Source organism: Brachycentrus maculatus, unplaced genomic scaffold, assembly GCF_059751285.1.
Source record: "Brachycentrus maculatus isolate JH-2025_06_01 unplaced genomic scaffold, ASM5975128v1 h1tg001191l, whole genome shotgun sequence".
NCBI lineage: Eukaryota > Metazoa > Arthropoda > Insecta > Trichoptera > Brachycentridae > Brachycentrus > Brachycentrus maculatus.
This window is the reverse complement of record NW_028281878.1, coordinates 1-20,929: the sequence shown is the minus strand read 5'-3', so window position 1 is coordinate 20,929 and position 20,929 is coordinate 1. Positions and strand designations below refer to the sequence as shown.

Genomic DNA, 20,929 nt, shown 5'->3' with positions numbered 1-20,929 from the left:
GCATGAACAAAATATACATGTTTTGGTGAATCCTGCAGTACGCTGCATAAATTGCGTAATGTTCCATGGCAAGACAAAATAATACCCTACCCAATCATAAATAACGCACTCCAATCTAAAACAAATTCTCACCTTCTTACTATCAAATGTCAATCATGTTCTAATCTTTACATATTTTTATTTTTCTGTTTTCAAAAATCTGTATAAAACTAAAAGTACTACCTAAGAGTTAAATCTGTCATATGTGACGGCAGTCTAAAATCTGTATCAATACAGATAAATCTGTTTATATAGCAACACTGAGTGTGGTTGTCAATCATGGATAGAATGATGAATATTACACCTTTATAAATTGATTACTTAAACCAACCTATTTTAGGACGTAAGCCCCGTAAATACCTAGACTATTTGTTTTTTTTTTTACCATTATGTTCTTCTTCTATGTTGAGATATAAATATTTTAATGTTGTGTCAATATAGCTTGATTGTGAATTATATCTTATGATGATAGGTGATCAGTCCTGCGGTCTAAATTATAAATTTGAAAATAAAGTAAACTCCCCTACAACATAGAAATAGGTACACCCGATAGATACATAGGGCACCGCATTAAATAGACACAATATACACCCGATTCTGATTATATGAAAGCAATGTCAGAAATCAGTCCCGCGCTCGGTTTCATAGATGTATCATTAATTATAGTAGAATATGTTTTCTCGAAGATATGTAGTGGCTCAGGCTGAGATCATTACTGCTTTAAGGGAAATGAAATCGAGAATGAATAGTAGTTTTAAGATATTATAGGTAGGACACTCGGGGTTACATTTCAGTACGCATACTAGTTTGCGTAAGTTGCACAAATGAAAGACATGCATGTATTGACCTGCAATATCTGAAATGGAGCGGAGGTCAAGTGTCACCAACTAAATTTCAATTCAACTCATTACAAAACATTGCAAACGCTCGATATGTACATTGAATTACCTAGTGATCTAAAGCTGACAATAAATTTAAATATGTATTTACATACTTCAAGAATAAAAAAGTCCTTAAGCCCTAAAGAAATTAACAAAAATAGAAGATATTAAAATTCTTATAGAGATCACTAATATGGTTGCAGTGACACCTACATAATATGGTCGCAGTGACATAAGTGATGCATGATCTCTTGAGCTCATAGTAAATAAATAATTTAAAAAATCATTCTGAAATATAATTTTTCGCTCTAAAATTTATTTTATTTCACTCTGCACTTATATATGCGACGCGGGACTTTACGTAACTATCAATATACAGTGGAACTCCGGTAATTCGAAGCAAAATTTTGAAGAAAAACATTTGTGGGAAAACACGCAAACCCTGTAGAACACTTTTATTATTACATAAATTTATAATTTTTAACCTAATTTTGTTTACAAATTACTAAAAAGTTAATAAAGTATACAGCACTGTACTATACTTGTATTTCTATTCAATTAAGCGTAAAGTACCAGATATGTAGGTACTATATTACAAATTTTTCGGCTAATCCGAACTTTCTAAATCCGAACAGGCCACAGCCGCAATAACAGTATTGAACAGATTAATTGAAACAAATCGTTTATTTTCGTATTTTTAACACACTCTAAAAAAACGTTTTGGGGGTGTTCCTCGTATTATGGACCAGGGCTGCTTCTTTCAGTGACTGAGATAATAAATAGCGAGAAGTATCACCCAATTCTACTGAAAAAGATACTACCAAGGATATAAAAACGAAAGTCAAATGGTAAATTTATTTATTCTATCAAAATTAAAATGATTAAGGAAACACTTGTTTTTATACCACTTGAGTTTATTAATGACTAGTTTTGGAAGCTAAACTTCCACCGTCAGGTCTGAATAATAACAAACTAAACTAGTAGTCATTAATAAACTCAAGTGGTATAAAAACCAGTGTTTTCTTAATCATTTTAACATGTCTTACCACAAAGTAAATGCCGAAACAAATATAAAATATCAAAATTAACTCCTAATTGGAGATTATCCAGATTTGTGAACGTGTACGGACATACGCAAAATGTTGTGATTGATTTTTATTAAACAGGTTTTATATAATGGATAATTATTTGCATTAGCGGAATACGTGTCGTATGAATACTCATTATTTTGTGTAGCCGAACGAGTTTATGATTTGAATGACCTTTTTCTATGAATGCCGGTTCCAAAGTACGGTATTTGAATACACTCAAAAGGAAAGATACTGTAACTTTGAACACCGTTAGGTAGACAGGCAACTATGAATTATTACTGCACGGCCAGAGCCGGACTAGACCACCCTACTCTCGGGTTATTTTCTGAGTTAATTCTGAAGAAAAAAATCATATTTTTTTCCACAGAATTTTGCTGACCATTACGCTACGGAGGCGGACAAATACAGGTTTATAACAAGTGTTTTTTTTTAATAATCAACATTCAATATCATTATCTTTAGGGCTGGTATGAGACTTTTTTTCGTTATTTCATTAGTTTTAATTTTGTTCCAAATTCATACATTTTTAAATGCCTTCTGTTTGAACGCACAAATAAAATTATAAGTTATAAATAATTATAAATTAAAATAATAAATTATATTAGGAAAGGCGCCGTAGGTACCTACGCATATTAAAATCTATCAAACATGACATATTTTTATAAAATTTGAATTCGGAATATGAAATAGAAAAAATAAAATAAGTGATATTTTTCTGTGTTGTAAAAACGCTGACTCCTTTCAACAACGTCATATATCAAGAAAACTAGATTTTTCAGGAGATCGTTTTTAAGGTTTAAAAACATAATACAATGTATTAAAAATAAATAACAAGCTACTAATTTTTACTGTGTAACATATCTTTTAAGTTAAAACCTGAATATTTTTTCTCCATTTGAAAAATATTTAGGATATTAAAAAAAAAAACAATTAAACAATACCTTTTCTTCGAAATGCAAAAACAACACTTTCTGCCCTGTAGCGGGTAAATATTAAGTTAAAAATAAGCCGCTTTGGCTGGGACATTTTCTGGGAATTCCGAAAACAGGCACAACTGAAAATTGACGACTTTTTTATATATGACGTTGTTGAAAGGAGTGAGCGAAATGTCAAAATGGTGTAAGAAAACTGCCATTATGTAAAAATAGTTTTGCGCATATTTTTGTTAGCACTTTTTTTATAAAAACCACTGCGGTCAAACAGACGGTAGCAAATGCTAACAGTCTACTTTCATCCTTCTTGATGCGTTATTTTAGATGAATTTGCGGCAAAACGTTGTAGGTATAATAGATGTTTGAATGGTGATATAAGAAGAGAATGCAAGGCAGAGATAAGCATTAACGATAAAATTAAGAAAACTGTATTGAGATGGTTACGGCATGTGAATTGAAGAAAGAAAAGTAAAACAAATGTACGAAGCGAATGTAGATAGCAATAAAAGCAGAAGGATACCGAGGAAAACTTGGCAAAATCAAGTATTTTAAATACTTCAGCGTGGCCTGACCACGCTCCAGTATTTAAAATACTCAGGAGTTGTATAATCGGCAAGTATGTATGAGGAGATGTATGAATGCGGAAGAGCCGAAGATTGTTTACAAAGACAAATTAGTGCGACGTTCTATTCTCTCTGCCTATCCTTGCGAAAAAGTGGCATAAGGGTTAGTTGGTTTATTAGTTTTATTAAAATGTAATGAATGCGGAAAGATATAAAAAAAAGATTTATTGATAATTCAATTCAATTTTAATTTATAAATTAAATGTTAAAATCAAATACTGATTTTTTAATCAACTTAATTGTATTCTATTGTTAAAAAATCCATAAAAACAAAAATTGTGACAATTGTTTCGCCTTGTTATGTCATTAGTTTGAAAATGCCATAAGGCGAAACATTTATCACAATTTATTTTTTTGTAGTTTTTAACAATAAAATACAATTAGTAACCTCAAAAAAACAGTGTTTAATTAAAACATTTAATATTTAAAATAAAATCTAAAACATCAAACGATAAAAAAAATTGCAAAGCACTTAGTACGTTAATGCAAAAAACGTTTAATCGTAATAAATAATAATAACATAAATGAATTATTTCAATGTCAATCCATAAACACATCAGTTCTTGGTGACATCACATAAATACAGACGTACTAAGACGTAGTTTAAAATATTATATAAAAATAAAACAGTAAAAACACTGAAATATATCAATCTAAACGTCTTGTGGGTTGGATTTGTTTTGGATGCAATATAAGCCAGTAAGTATCATACAAAATAATTTTATCATAAAAATAATAAAGTACCTGACCGCTTTCAACCATTTGAAATACTTCATCATGCCAAATTTGCTTAGGTTACCCTCCGCTCCTATTTTTAAATATGTATATTCGCTTCATAAATTTGTTTTACCGTTCTTTCTTCACCCATTCGTTCCACATGTCCAAACTGTCGCAACACATCTTTTTTAATTTTTACTTTAATCGAAAATAAATAAAATGGAAAGCACGCATTTCTTTTATGTTAAATTTCACAATGCTTGTAAATTGTTATAAAAATACATAAAAATAAAAAATTGTGACAATTGTTTCCACTTATTATGACATTAGTTTGAAAATCAAAACGCTCGAAAATGTCAAAAAATTGCCTTCAAAATAAAGGTACGTCTCATACTTAATATGAGTATAAAATGTCCAGTATTTGATATAAAAAAATTCCGTAAGTCTTAAAAATGGGCACATACCATATTCGATGCCGCGGGAAACATATCTCTATCTGGCAACATTGATGTGATGGAAATCGTACAATAAAAATTTAGCCATTTAGAATAGATATCAATTTTTTTTTATCAAAAACGTGTGGGAGTATTTAGAAGAAATACGTGAGGGAGTCGATCGATAGTATTTTAGGAGTTGATCCCAAGCCCTTTTTGTCTTTCAATTTAAGGGTGATACCCCCCTTCTTCCCGCAGGACCAAGATCTGATAATCCCAGAGGAATTACCGACTAGGATTAACAGCACACTCCCTTCTCCAATACCTTTCAGAAGGTGTCGAAATGTAGAGCGTACTATAGACGCAGTGGAGTTGGAACCAGTAAAATACTTTTAAATTGCTGTACAAGTACCTAATACTGCATTTTATTAATAGTTAGTTAAAAATTATCATTTGTCTTTTATTTTATTTCTGAATTAAAAAAAGTTATATTCAAACACTTATTATGAGCAGATATATATATATATATATATATATATATATATATATATATATATATATATATATATATATATATATATATATATATATATATATATATATATATATATATGTGTGTGTGTGTGTGTGTGTGTATTTGATTACGCATTTTTATCGATTGTTGCGCGGTATGATCGATAATCCTGAAATTATCCAGAGCATTGGTCTGTATGTTCCCGATAGTTACCTAAGACAGCGTCGGCATAGATTGTTTCACATTCCTATACACAGGACCAACCTGCCGATGGTTATGCCTGTAGGAAGAGCTACCGCTATGTTGTGTTGAACAATATCACATTGGATATTGATCTGTTCCATGTGTCCGAAGGAGTTTTCCGAAGGGAGATTCTTCTACACATTTAACAAGAGTCTTCTTGCGTAATTTTTAATTTGTTTTTTTAATGTATACGCCTTAAATGTTCGTTTGTAATGTATATATTAATTATTGAATAAATTGAATTGAATTGAATATATATATATATATATATATATATATATATATATATATATATATATATATATATATATATATATATATATATATATATATATATATATATATATATATATATATATATATATATATATATATATATATATATATATATATATATATATATATATATATATATATATATATATATATATATATATATATATATATATATATATATATATATATATATATATATATATATATATATATATATATATATATATATATATATATATATATATATATATATATATATATATATATATATATATATATATATATATATATATATATATATATATATATATATATATATATATTTATATATATATATATATATATATATATATATATATATATGTATATATATATACATATATATATTTATATATATATATATATGTATACATATATATATATATATATATATATATATATATATATATATATATATATATGTATATATATATATATATATATATATATATATATATATATATATATGTATATATATATATATATATATATATAAATATATATATATATATATATATATATATATATATATATATATATATATATATATATATATATATATATATATATATATATATATATATATATATATATATATATATATATATATATATATATATATATATATATATTCATTCGTAATAAAACGACCCGAACTTATCAATCGCAAGGGTGTCGTCTTTCACCGTGACAAAGCGCGGCCACATTCTGCGATGATAACACAATTTAAATTATGGAGCTAAATTGGGATGTTTTAAAGCTTTTAAATAGGATTAAAAGGTTGATAGAAAGATGGAAGAAAGTAATTAAAAATAATATAAATTATGCATTTAACTAAATTAGTTAAGTACCTATATGCGAAAACATTTTTTTTTTTTAATACGACATTACTTATGTATCAACCTAATATAAACATATACATATAACTACAAACACAGTACCTACACATTTATGTATTTTGGGTTTTTTTTCCAAATGAGTAACCAATGACATACCATAAAGTACGTTATACTTAAAAATTAGTAGGTCGTACGCAAATATTTATTGCTAAAATATGCTATGATACATTTTGACAAAGTGAGTGAAAATGGGGTTAATTTGCTCTGTTCACGGATCCGTTAAATAATTTACGTTATTCAAAAAGTAGTGCCTGTATTATATTCGACAATATACATCAAAACACACCTACGCAAAGCAGAGAAACTTTGACATTCTACATTATATTATTATTATAAACTTCTATTGTATTGGTGTGGAAATTCTTCCTAATGTAACGGGATACATTTTCAAGTTAGAGTACCTGGGGAAATATATTTATTTAGTTGAATCAACATAAAATATGAACGGTTTTATAGTGAATTTGACAACAACAAAAACAACAATAAAAGTTATTCTAGGTTGATGATTAAGCCGGTATGAATATTTTTTGCAATTTTTCGATGAATAATCGTGTCATTTTAGTTAGAAAACTGTCTCTTTTAATTTTATTTTAATGTACTAGTATACTCGTTTGTATATGAGTGATGCATCTACATATATGGTGATATCCGTAACGAATACATTATATGAATCAAAGTACGTATATGATCTACAGTAGTATACAATAATTTTATAAACAAAAACTTAAATAATGCTTTTCTACTAAAAATAATTTGCAATAGTAACTACATATTTAAAGGGTAATTTTTATTTTTAAAAGAAATGATTTATTTTTTATGAGAAGAAAATTACATTTATTTTTGTGAGTTTTTTTTTGGGTTTGAATAATTATGTAATATAGAATATAATTGATATTTGAGGCACTAACTTTGTGATTTTACATTTTATAAAATGCAACTTTGTTTTAAAATCACTATAAATTTATAGTGATTTTAAAACAAAGTTACATTTTAATTATGTAATATAGATTTGATCCGATTATTCCATATCAATGCACATTCACGTTCTTCTGACCTGTTCATCTTTAAATATTTAAAGGACTTCAATACTTCGGCTGCAGTATCTTCGGCTTTCCTCCACTTTTACTTTCAGCCACATTTGCATTTTATATATCGCTCACTCCTTTCAAGAACGTCTTAAATCGAAAATCGTCAATTTTCAGTTGTGCATGTTTTCGGAATGCCCAGAAAATGTACTATATCCCAGCACAAGGGGCATATTTTAACTTATTATTAACCCGCTACAGGGCAGAAAGTGTTGTTTTTGCATTTCGAAGAAAAGGTATTGTTTAATATTTTTTTAATATTCTAAATATTTTTCAAATGGAGTAAAAACCTTCAGATTTTACTTAAAAAATCTGTTGCACAGTAAAAAGTTCAATAAGTGGCTTGATATTTATTTTTAATACATTGTGTTATATTTTTAAACTTTAAAAACGTTCTCCTGAAAAATCAGGTTTTTTTATTTATGACGTTCTTGAAAGGAGTGAGCGATATGTTCATAATTCATTCGCTCCGCGTGCTCAAACCAACTTAATAACAGAAAATATAATTAGGTCAGTCAATCAGCGAAATAAATTAATGAAATCAAGAAATGCAAATGTATTTTTATAATCTCGGTTACATACCTTATGTAAATTGAAGATATTAATATTTTCAATAATAAAAATGCGCCGTTCGTGCATTTACTGCGAATTACTGAATTATATAGGGCAGGACAAAAGGTGGGGTAAAGGTTTGCATTTTTTCTGGTAAAAGTTTAATATTGAAAGGTTAAATATTTCTTCAAATATTTTTTATTAGATACAAAAGGAAGGAAACTTGAGGAAATTTCTCTTCCGCGTCCTTTTTCCTACGCACATCAAAGGAAACAATTAATGTTTGCTTTGAATGGTAAATTCTGAAACCAAAGGTTCTCCAATTGTAACTACATTCTTGAAATATTAGAGTCTGATCATGTATTATTATTTACTTTAACGGTTAAATAATTAACAAATAAATAAATAAACAAGTTATTTCTTTATTCGCCTCCGTAGTGTAATACTCAGCACGCTCGGCTACCGTACTGGAGGTCTCGGGTTTGATTCCCAGGGGCGAGGGTTTAATAAAAATAAGAAATTTTTTCACTCTAATATTTATTCAATATTACCTGGGCACTGCATTATAACACTGCGTTTATATAATGCAGTGCCCTATGCACCATTGGGTGCGGATAAGATTTTACTACTTAACTACTATTATTATTATTGTATTTTTCGTGAACATATTTTTATCGCTGTGATAATAATGAAAATCAAATTTCGCTTTTAAATATTATTTTTTGACTTGTTATCAAAGATGAAGAAGAATATAGAAGTCTGGGCATTTACGGGCTTGACGACCGTTATAGGCTGGTTTAAAGTGATCACTTTACACATGTGTAAGATTCAGCAATATTACCCATTATTGACAACCACACTACTCAAATTCTTGGAAGTTCTATATATATATGAACCCATTTTTAAAACATGAAACATTGAATCTTTTAAACATTATAAGCATAAATAAAATGACTGTTTTGATAGTACTGTTTAAATATCTCAGCTTGTCAGATAATTTAAGATTCAGTTGAGATAATAAAGGAAAATTTATTTAAAAAAATGCTTGAAGAAAATTAGATTTCCTACAGTTGGTAATTTCTATCACGTACAAAGAAACGTGATCGACATTTTCCCGAATAATGGATTTGGCATCTTCTTTTGTGAAAGCTAATGGTTTGACAATTCAATGATACATTTGCATTAAAAAAACGCGATTTCAATACATTATTTTCTTACGATTTGTGAATCCTTTACAATTCCTAATTATAACGTTATAAAGGGAATCTTGTATTGTTAGAAATTACAAAATAATGAATTTGGCAAAATCAAATTCTCAGAAAATTGATGGCGCTTCTTTTCAATGCAAAATGTTTTACAAATTTGATAAATCGACAAAAGTTTTTTTTCATATTATTTGATAAAAACCTTTGTTTTCTTCGAATTAATTTTTACCTTCAAGAACATATTAATACTTAAATATGTCATACCCTTTTATCATATATTTGACGATATAGTCTATCCTTTTTATATACAAATATTTTATGTACTAGCTGTACTCGTACAGTGGCCGGGCACGTATATATATATATATATATATATATATATATATATATATATATATATATATATATATATATATATATATATATATATATATATATATATATATATATATATATATATATATATATATATATATATATATATATATATATATATATATATATGTGTATATATATATATATATATATATATATATATATATATATATATATATATATATATATATATATATATATATATATATATATATATATATATATATATATATATATATATATATATATAAATATATATATATATTTATTTATTTATAAATTGCAATCCAGGATTATTTATATATATATATATATATATATATATATATATATATATATATATATATATATATATATATAAATATATATACATATATATATATATATATATATATATATATATATATATATATATATATATATATATATATATATATATATATATATGTGTATATATATATATATATATATATATATATATATATATATATATATATATAAATATATATATATATATTTATTTATTTATAAATTGCAATCCAGGATTCGGACCTCATATACTAATATAAGAGTTTCTGCTTAGTAAAAAGCTAAAAAAATATTTTAAAATCATTGACCGGGCATTAATATTTTTTCCGCCAAGGCAAAACAATATTGGTAATATTTTGGACTGTGATCAATAGAATACTTATTTAGTATTATGAAACTAAATTAAAATCCTAAAATATGAAAAATTGAGAAAGTGGCACTCGAAAAACTGACCTAAGGCGTAGATGTTCGTAAAATTCATAAAACTGGAAATATCTGGAAAAGTAAGGCACAAGGCATAAATATATATATAAATATATAAAGCCAAAAAGAAGACCAAAGTCTGAATATTCTAAAGGTACGACCTGTCACTGGCTGAATTAAGTGATAATTTTATATTTTTGTGCAACGATTACCGTTCTACCCATTATTGATATCCATATCGCATTAATTTCAGAAAGTTATAAATATTCTGGGTGCTGCCATTGGTTGGTTAGATTCAAAATCTTAGGAACCACAATGAAATCACAAACATTAAAAATTCTAAGAGACAACCGCTGTCAAGGAGCACTCTGCACGTCTTGACAGCTTATGTTACTTAGGATATTATAATAATATTTTCATGGCTTCACAAGCACTGTTAAATGGAAATAAATTAGAAATATGTGGTTTTTATATTTTTTATTCGAGTTACAGTAGCGCGTAGCCGACTGAAACTAGTTAACTTATAATATTTTAATTGTATGTATACAAAACTGTGTATGTCCACTTATATGCATGTTCATAATATAAATAAAAAATAATAATATTAATTCGCAAGCTATATATTCAATCAATATCCAGAAAAGAAAGGAAGCATTTCTCATATGTCGTCTATTCTGAATTCATTCTCACTGAACTCTATACAATAGCATACCACATGACCGCTAGCTCATGAATAACCAATAATGCAAATGCCAACGTATAATATTTATTCGATCCTGTAATTTTAAAAAGTATTCAGTTCAGAACGATAAACATTTGACCAGACAATCTGATCAAACGCAGCAGTCGGATGCTGCGCTGTCGAAGGCCTTACAACAGAGGAAAGCACACACGAGCTAACGAGAGACGCGCATCTCAGTAATTCTACCTCGCTCCCGTTTTCAGGGGCTGGCTCGACAGTAATTACCGATTGTCGACGATGTTGACATCTGTGAAAGTTGACGTTACCCCTCTGGATGATACTGTGCTACCCACGGCCGTGAACGGTGACTATGTCGACAAAAAGAAGAAGGAAGGAAGAGGGAAGTTCGAAAAGCAAATCAGCAAGTCCAAGTTTGAGGTCCACAAGAATAACAAGTTCGAGGAGCCAGCTGGTAAGTTTCTCATTATAATACATCATTTGAGTGTATCCAGATCTTCACAAATCTAGATTTTATCCACTTAGGAGCTATTTATATTGATATCTCAACATAGATGAAGAAGAATATGGAAGTACATATCGCTCGCTCCTTTCAAGAACGTCATGAATAAAAAACTTGATATTTCAGGAAAACGTTTTTAAAGTTTAAAAATATAATACAATGTTATAAAAATAAACATAAATCCACTTATTGAACTATTTACTATGCAACAGATCTTATAAGGTAAAACCTGAAGGTTTTTTCTCCATTTGAAAAATATTCAGTATATTTAAAAAAATTATTAAACAATACCCTTTCTTCAAAATGCAAAAACAACACTTTCTGCCCTGTAGCGGGTAAATATTAAGTTAAAAATATGCCGCTTTTTCTGGGATATAGTACATTTTCTGGGCATTCCAAAAACATGCATAACTGAAAATTTACGATTTTTGATTTATGACGTTCTTGAAAGGAGTGAGCGATATGTGTATATTTACTTATTGACTTGGCGTTCATTTCGGAGAACTCCGTGTTTGTAATTTAATAAAGGTCTAATGATATTAGTTTTAAAATGGCCTAACAATACGATTTTGGGTTTTTGTGTTTCATGAATTCATTTTAGTATACTCAAATCTGTGCTTAATTTAAATAATAAAAGTATATAATATGGTGAAGATTAAATGTGTTGAGGGTCGTTATACATCTATGCAATTCTAGATACTTAATCTATTGTTGATATTCAAGTTTTTCTACATACTATACCTTTTTCATTTCCTTTCCTATACATCAGTTATTCCTTTTGCCCAGAACTTCTTCATGTGTATCATCTACGAGTATATTTAATTGAATATATTTCACACCTATATTAATGAATCTAGAAAGCAATACTTATCACTTTGCCTTCATATAATTAACGATCATATTTACACCGTATTGATCTATTATAGTGTTGTGTCTTATGCACTATTATGTGTGGATAGAAGTCAAAAAATATAAAGAAGAATGTAAGGTGATGCATGAGGTCAGAAAATGCAATTGCAATTACACATTCGATATATGTATTAATATCGACACACGCGCGCAAGACTGATAATTTTGCCCTCATAAAATACCGGATTTACCATGAAGTATAAGAAAATAAAATAAAATAAAAAAACACATTGAGATTTAAGGGATTTTTAAGTATAAAAATGAGAGGAATAATATACCTAGACCGTTAATAAAAAATAGCGTCAGTATTTTGTGTATTTTATAAGGGGAGAAAAATGCGATTTAGTATTATCAAATTCCAAAGAATATTCAAGAAAACACAGTAGAGAAATAAAACGAAATTTCATGCTTAGAACTTGAGAGAGTGGTTTCGCCGTAGCCTTAAAGGTTATTCATAGCGGCACCAGATTTATATTAATACATTTCTATGACGTCACGCAACTTCCCCAGTGGAGTGTCACCATAAGAAGATTTTTTTTAAATAACTAAATTGATACTGGTATCTCAACATGAAAAGAATATGAAAGTCTGGGTATTTACAACCTGTCATAGGCTGGTTTGAGTGATCAAGATATACAAAGATATTCTACCCATAATTGACTAACACTACTCCAATTTCGGAAGTTGTATTTATCCTTCATTTGTCACATTATTTCACACGCCAGTTCTTGGCAGCATCTTTGGTTGAGTTGAGTAAGTTTTTTTTATCAGAGACCTTTATGAAATGTATGTAAGACTCTTCCGGAATTCTTTTAATTACCACATCCATATTATATACTTATCCCCCAAAAAATCTTACTGCACATGTAATTACTATTTCCACTTAGGGCTTCATACTAGTACTAACAAATTAACTAATACTAACAATATGAAAGACTTCCGCCCTGCCAGGAATCGAACTCAAAACCTCTTAAATAAAAGTCAACTCTGCAGGGCAGGTAATAAAACAATCAGTATAATTTATTAAAATATAAAGATGGAACATATGTAGGTACTCATTTATTCACAGATAAACGAGTGTGTACATAGTTTTGCACGGATATCGTATAATAATTTATATTTTATATACTCTTGTATATATATATATATATATATATATATATATATATATATATATATATATATATATATATATAAATTTTATTTTGCTAAAAATTTTTACCCTTAGGTTTTTGAGGTGATTTTTTTTTTTAATTCTTAGGTTATATTATTTATTCCGATATAAGAAGGGTCTAGAAACTAGAAAGGATTAGATTTTATGTATATTAACTTTTTATCTTCTAATCTGTATAAAAGTTTAAAATGCCGACACTCCAGGCTTACGAAGCTTAGCTTTTATGGTGGAACGCAGTTTTTGCAGATCAAAAGAACTTTACTAATATACTTGATATTCTCAATTCGTTCTAAGAATAATTGAAGCTTTAAGAAGGTTGTTTATCGATTTATTGTCACTTATTCGAACAAAGAACACAATTATATTTACAATATACATTTTACAATAATGTAAATACGGTTTTAAAGCATTTGAAAATTTTAAAGTCGTAATATGTTTTTTTATGTTTTTGATTACATTGAAAAAAAATAAATGTTTGTTATTGCCTTCATCTCTTTTGATTAAGTTTCGGAGAAATTTGTCATAGCTTTAATTGCCTTGATGCTTAGTAAGGATTCAGTAGTAATTTGCTTTTTTAATTTAAAGTTTTAGCAAGAGCTTTGAAATTTACCGTTATTATGCTGATGTTTTCGTTGTTCAAATAGGGCTTTACTAATTTTTAACTTAATGAAAATGTTTAAAAAAACATAGATGAAAATATAAATGTGATGAACCGAATTATCGTAGGATGTATTAGCTGCAATAGTCAGATTCAATCCGTATTCCTTTTTTTATAAAATAATGATTTTTAGATCAGTTTCGTTTGCAAGCAATAGCATTTTAATATTTTAAAAACCAATATTTGTTTAAATTTATTCTGACAAGTGTTTTAATGCATTTCGCATCATTTTCAAACAAAAGATTCTATGATATAGTGGTATTTAAGGTAAAATTTAAATTAAAAATGGATATTTGTATATTTCCACAAAGTGACTGCTGAATCAATTAATGAAAAAACTTTTTAATATCTTGAACTACACGATTATTGAAGGGTTTTTTTTAACTAATAAAATATTAAAAAACTAAATCTCTAAATTAAAACACAAAAATAAGTGTATGTGTTTTTATTATTCACAGAAATACTTCAATTTTATAACATTTCTATGAACCTAAACGGCTCATTATTAATAATTGGTATCAAATTGTGGTAGAGTGGATTCGAACCCAGAAACTCTGACTTAAGATTCCGCGACACTAACCACAGGACCACAACCCGACACTATTTCTTTATTAAGTCAATAACAAAAGTAGACCACAACCCGACACTATTTCTTCATAAAATCGAAAACAAAAATACTAATAACTTATAAAAATTATATTTAAAAAAATTAAAGCGTTTTTTCGCACAAATTTCACAATATTAAAACAAATTTTCGACCAAACGGATGGTCCCATTTTCAAAATACAAGTTACAATTCGATATGAAATGTGCTCAGTATTCAAAGGTCAACAGTTTAATTGAATAATTCCTGGGTTTAAGCAATAAGTTGCTTAGTGAGGCCACCTTTGTGAATATATTTTAATAAATTTCGATCAGATACTACCACATACTGGTTTTAATCAAGTTGTTTAGCTTTTTGCTGTCAAAATAAACGATTGACATTTCACTATTTTACTTAACACTAATTTTTCATCAGTTTTTAATTTTAAATTTATTTTTTAACATTTCGCTCACTCTATTCAACAACGTTATAAATCAAAAAACTTGATTTTTCATGAGATTGTTTTTAAACTTTAAAAATATAATAAAATGTATTAAAAATAAATATCAAGCCATTTATTGAACTTTTTACTATGCAACTGAACTTTTTAGGTAAAAACTGAATGTTTTTTCTCCATTTGAAAAATATTTTGTATATTTAAAAAAATAATTAAACAATACATTTTCTTCAAAATGCAAAAAACACTTTCTGCCCTGTAGCGGGTAAATATTAAGTTAAAAATATGCCGCTTTTGCTGGGATATAGAAAATCGTCAATTTTCAGTTGTACATGTTTTTGGAATGTCCAGAAAATGCACTATATCCCAGCTAAAGTGGCATATTTTTGACTTAATATTTAACCACTATAGGGCAGAAAGTCTTGTTCCTGCATTTTTTAAGAAAAGGTATCGTTTAATTATTTTTTTAATCTACTAAATATTTTTCAAATGGAGAAAAAACATTCAGGTTTTACCTAAAAAGATCTGTTACACAGTAAAAAGTTCGATAAGTGGCTTTATATATATTTTTAAATCATTGTATTATATTTTTAATTTTTAAAAACGTTCTCCAGAAAAATCATTTTTTTTATTTTTGACGTTATTGAAAGGAGTGAGCGATATGTGTAATTTATTGTGTATAATTTTATAAATAAGTGATCTTTATGAAATCAAAATAATGATAAAAAACATTAAAATAATATTAGCATACGAATACGGAAGGAATAATAGCAAATATCTACATTTCTTGAACTGTACGATGTGAAGCAATTTGCATTCACTTTGTTAGAACAATCGTATAGAAAACAATGGCCTAACGGTACTTATGCATTTTCTTGTGATACTCGTACTATATTGCAGTACTAAATTTCATGTAGACAAACCTAGTAAAATTAAAACTTATATTTAAATGCACTCCTTACTGCTATAAAAATATAATAACTTGGTAATCATATTAATATTACGTTACTACACTAGTCATAACAATGGATCTTTATCAGACGGGAGGAATATCTAACATACTCAACCTATAAATGATTGTATTAGACTCGTTTTGTGTTTATAACAGCCGATATAATTTATATTTTCATTCATCATTTTGTTTTGGAAAATTCGCCTTCGAAAAAACGTTATTTTCGTAAGTTGGTTATTTTAATGTTGGTGTCATTGCTAAATTATTAGCGGCTCTATTTGTTTATGTCTATGGTCCACCCTCCCTCCCCCACCCTTCCACCATTTTCGTATAACACAAATGGTAGTGTAGTGGTAAACAAACAATCCACACTGCTACTATTACAGCTCCATAAACAATAGACAATAAACCATATGACGTCATAAAACGTCCGATGACGGAAATTTGATGACGTATGCGAACGCACGTTTTTCGTTTTATTAAAATATCTAAAGTTTAAGCCTTCATATCTCCCTTATTTCTCTACATATTTTAATAAGAATGCTACCGATAGTCTTGTGATTTTTCATTTTAATTTTGCCAATCGTGAAATTAATCCATTATTTATAATTGATATTATTACAATTAATATGTATCGAATCCAAAATTGACTAACTTGTTTTGTGGTGATTGATGGTGGGTCCTGGTGGTGATTCTGGCTACTCCTGGGGATTCATGTTAAAATGGCTGCCCATATATGCTGCTCTTAATATCCCCTCACCTTGCCCCAGACAAGAACTGATCTTGCTCTATGAATACGCACTAATCGTATTCATAAATCACGTATCTTGCTGTAACAAAAATGATGTTGTTCTAAATAACCAATCATTTTGTTATTGTTTAAAAACGTCGTTTAAAAAAGTGGATAAGGATATTGAGAGAAGAGTGAATGCAGGGAATAGAATAAATGGTGTTTTGAACAGAGTGATTGCAAATAAAAATATGTCCATGGAAGCCAAGCTAGCGGTTCACAACGGCGAGCTGTTACCGATACTAAGCATGGAAGCGAAACATGGAACTGGCAAAGGAAGGAAAGTAGAGTGAACGCTGTTGAAATGCGCTCCCTTAGACGAATGTGTGGAAAATCATTGTATGACAGAATTAAAAACAAAGATAAAAGAAAGGAATGTAAAGCTGAACAGGGAATAATTGAAAAGATTAGGAAGAGTACTTTAAGGTGGTATGGACATGTTGAGCGAATGGATGTCGATTGAATGACTAAGAAAATAAAGGTGGCAAATAAGAGTGGGAAAACTGAACGAGGACGGCCGAAAAAGACTTAGCACAATCAGATCAATCAGAACCTAAAATCTGGTGGTGTCAAAAGTTTGCGTAATCGGAGGGCATATATTACTAGATGTATGGATGTGAAGGAGGAGCGTATATCAGGACAGAAGAGTGTGGCATTCCATCCTTTCTGCCCACCCCTGCGGGGAAACGGCGTGATGGTAGTAGTAGTTAAAATGTCTACATTTTTTTTGTTTGTGGATGTTTGATAACGAAAGATGCAATCTCAATATTAATATCATACTCTTCAGATACCTGATATCAGTAGATATGTTTTGTATCTCAATTTTGGCTCCCAGGCTTTGAAAGTCGTGAAGTTGCGCCTCGTTCTCTTGTTATCCGGCTCGAATATGAACGACCCAAAAATTTTATACACCTACAACAAGGAAAAAATCATATTGGTCAACAATTACAAAGCTATGAATAATTAACGCAGAAAGTCCATAAATCATAAAAATACAGACCAATTAATCAGCATGGTAAAAAACCTTTATACGTATTATTGAATTATATATACATATATCGCTCACTCCTTTCAACAACGTCATATATCAAAAATCGGCAATTTTCAGTTGTGCATGTTTTCGGAATGCCCAGAAAATATACTATATCCCAGCAAAAGCGGCAAATTTTTAACTTAATATTTTCCCGCTACAGGGCAGAAAGTGTTGTTTTTGCATTTCGAAGAAAAGGTATTGTTTAATTATTTTTCTAAATAAAATAAATATTTTTCAAAAGGAGAAAAAACATTCAGGTTTTACCTAAAAAGATCTCTTGCACAGTAAAAAGTTCAATACGTGGCTTGATATTTATTTTTAATCCGTTTTATTAAATTTTTAAACTTTAAAAACGATCTCCTGAAAAATCAAGTTTTTTGATATTTGATGTTGTTGAAAGGAGTGAGCGATATATACACGTGATATATACACGATATATACACTCAAATGTTTTATGAAACCATTACATATTATATTTACAATTAGGAGCTATTTTTTAAATTATTTTTTTAACAAGTCAACATATAATGTTGACTTGTTAAAAAATAATTTAAATTGAATGTCACAGTAGATTTTAAGAAATAGTGGTATTTACTAAGTAAAACATTAATTTTAAAAAAATTCTATAAATATTTCATCGCTAGTTGAGATGCCTATGCTTTAAAAAATCTCATTAATTGATTGGGCAGTCACTTTGTGATTAGATATTATTTATGAATAGATTTTTACCTATCCATTTTTAATTTGAATTTCACTTAGATTTTAAGAAAAAAAGATTTACCAAGATTTACCAAGTTTTAAGATTTACCAAGTGAAATTTAAATTAAAAATAATGTTAAAGAAATCCGTTCTGAAAACATCTTATAGAATTCTACAAAAACGCGTGTTAAATTTTGTGATAAATAATCTCCCTGAAAATTAAGAGATAAAATAGTAGCGATAATACTCAGTTATGTTTTTTTACTCTAAAGTAAAATAATTAATTAGTTACTTTTATCTCGGAACAAAACTGAATAGGCTAAAATAAGTAAAAACTTTTAAACGCCTTTAATATCTCTTACATTATACTAAACTTGATAATAAAATACAATATTTTGCAAACTAAATGAACCCAACTTTTTAACAAAGCGCGTTGAATATAATCTAAAAGTTTATACGAGTCTTATTTCGCCCGATTCTATCGTATCATATTGAAGATCCCCTTGGCATAGTGTTAGTTGCGCTAAGCATAATACACAAATTATATTAGTGTATTGGTAGTTCTAGTCAAGACTTATTGATCGAGTTCCATAAAAGAATAAAAAAAAAGCAATGTAAAAGTTACAAAATGAAGAAAAAAGTATTGAGTTTCTGATATTGATTAGAATCTGCCATGAATTCAAACAAAGCAACTTTTTGAAAAATTTTATGGTTTCATTACGTCTTTTGTAAGGTAGACTTACAAAGAAAGTAAGTGTAAAACATATTTTTAAAGTTAGAAGTCTATTAAAATAGTCGAAAATTAGATGTTTTGCCTCTGTTGACACCTGTAATAATATGAATTTTGATGTATCCTTCTTAGGATTGGATCTAAGACTGTTGCATAAATGCAAGTTTCAAAAATTAATGCAAAGTGGATGTTCAATAATGGGCAGAACGGTGAACTTTAACACAAGTGTATAATGTGATAGCTTAAGTCAGTCAAATGACTGGTTGTAGCCCAGGGATGACTTCCCTCGACTTCCATCTTCTTTCATATAAAGAGAAACAATAGATGTTTCATATCAAGTTGAAACAATAGATGTTTCATATCAAGTTGAAACACTTATAAATATTTCATTTTATTAAAAATCAGTTGTGACCGACAATAAGAACCAGCTATCTCTAAAAACGAAACAAAAACGAATACAATTGTGGAGGTTCTCACAAAAACGTTGCATTTCCATTAAAAATGATTTTACGTTATCAGGGATTTTAGCTTGTAAAATTGTTACGTTTTGGTGCGATTTAATGATTTTAACACAGGATTGGTCACGTTTTATCGTAGACTTTAATTAAGATTTCGATAGAATACAGTAAAAAGAACAGGTTTGCATTTAAAGGATTTTTTGTGCAATATTGGAAATCTAACTTTTTTTCTTAATGATTCCTGTGTATGACGTGCGACAAAATGAAAATTAGAAGTTAATATTAAACACTTATTTCATTTCCAGAATTCATATTGCAACAGAGCCCTTACTCGTCCCCCAAGTACGAAGCTGCGTACAAGAGGTCCATTGAGGATCCTGAAGGGTTCTGGGCAGACGTAGGGCAGTCTGTCACGTGGTCCAAGCCTTGGGACAAAGTTCTAGATAATTCTAATGAACCATTCACTAAATGGTGAGTATTGATTTTTACCTATATACCCCCTAAATATAATACATCGGTAACCAAACTCCATTCTCCTACTTTATAGGCCGATGACAATCGACAAGACTGATTTTATTATATAAAATGTAAGTATTAAACAAAGGATAATATTTTATTCACTGACTAGCTGTACCCGGCCACGCACG

The 20,929-nt window shown here is 28.3% G+C and overlaps 1 protein-coding gene across 1 annotated transcript; it reads left to right on the top strand.

Annotated features, from left to right (window-relative positions):
- Window positions 1-4,131: 4,131 nt before the first annotated feature.
- On the top strand, window positions 4,132-20,753 carry LOC148299306 (uncharacterized; the record flags this gene model as incomplete). Its single annotated transcript, XM_088276213.1, has 3 exons — window positions 4,132-4,265; window positions 11,583-11,791; window positions 20,588-20,753. Coding segments are annotated over exons 2-3 (341 nt in total), but the record flags the coding sequence as incomplete, so codon positions are not given.
- Window positions 20,754-20,929: the final 176 nt, after the last annotated feature.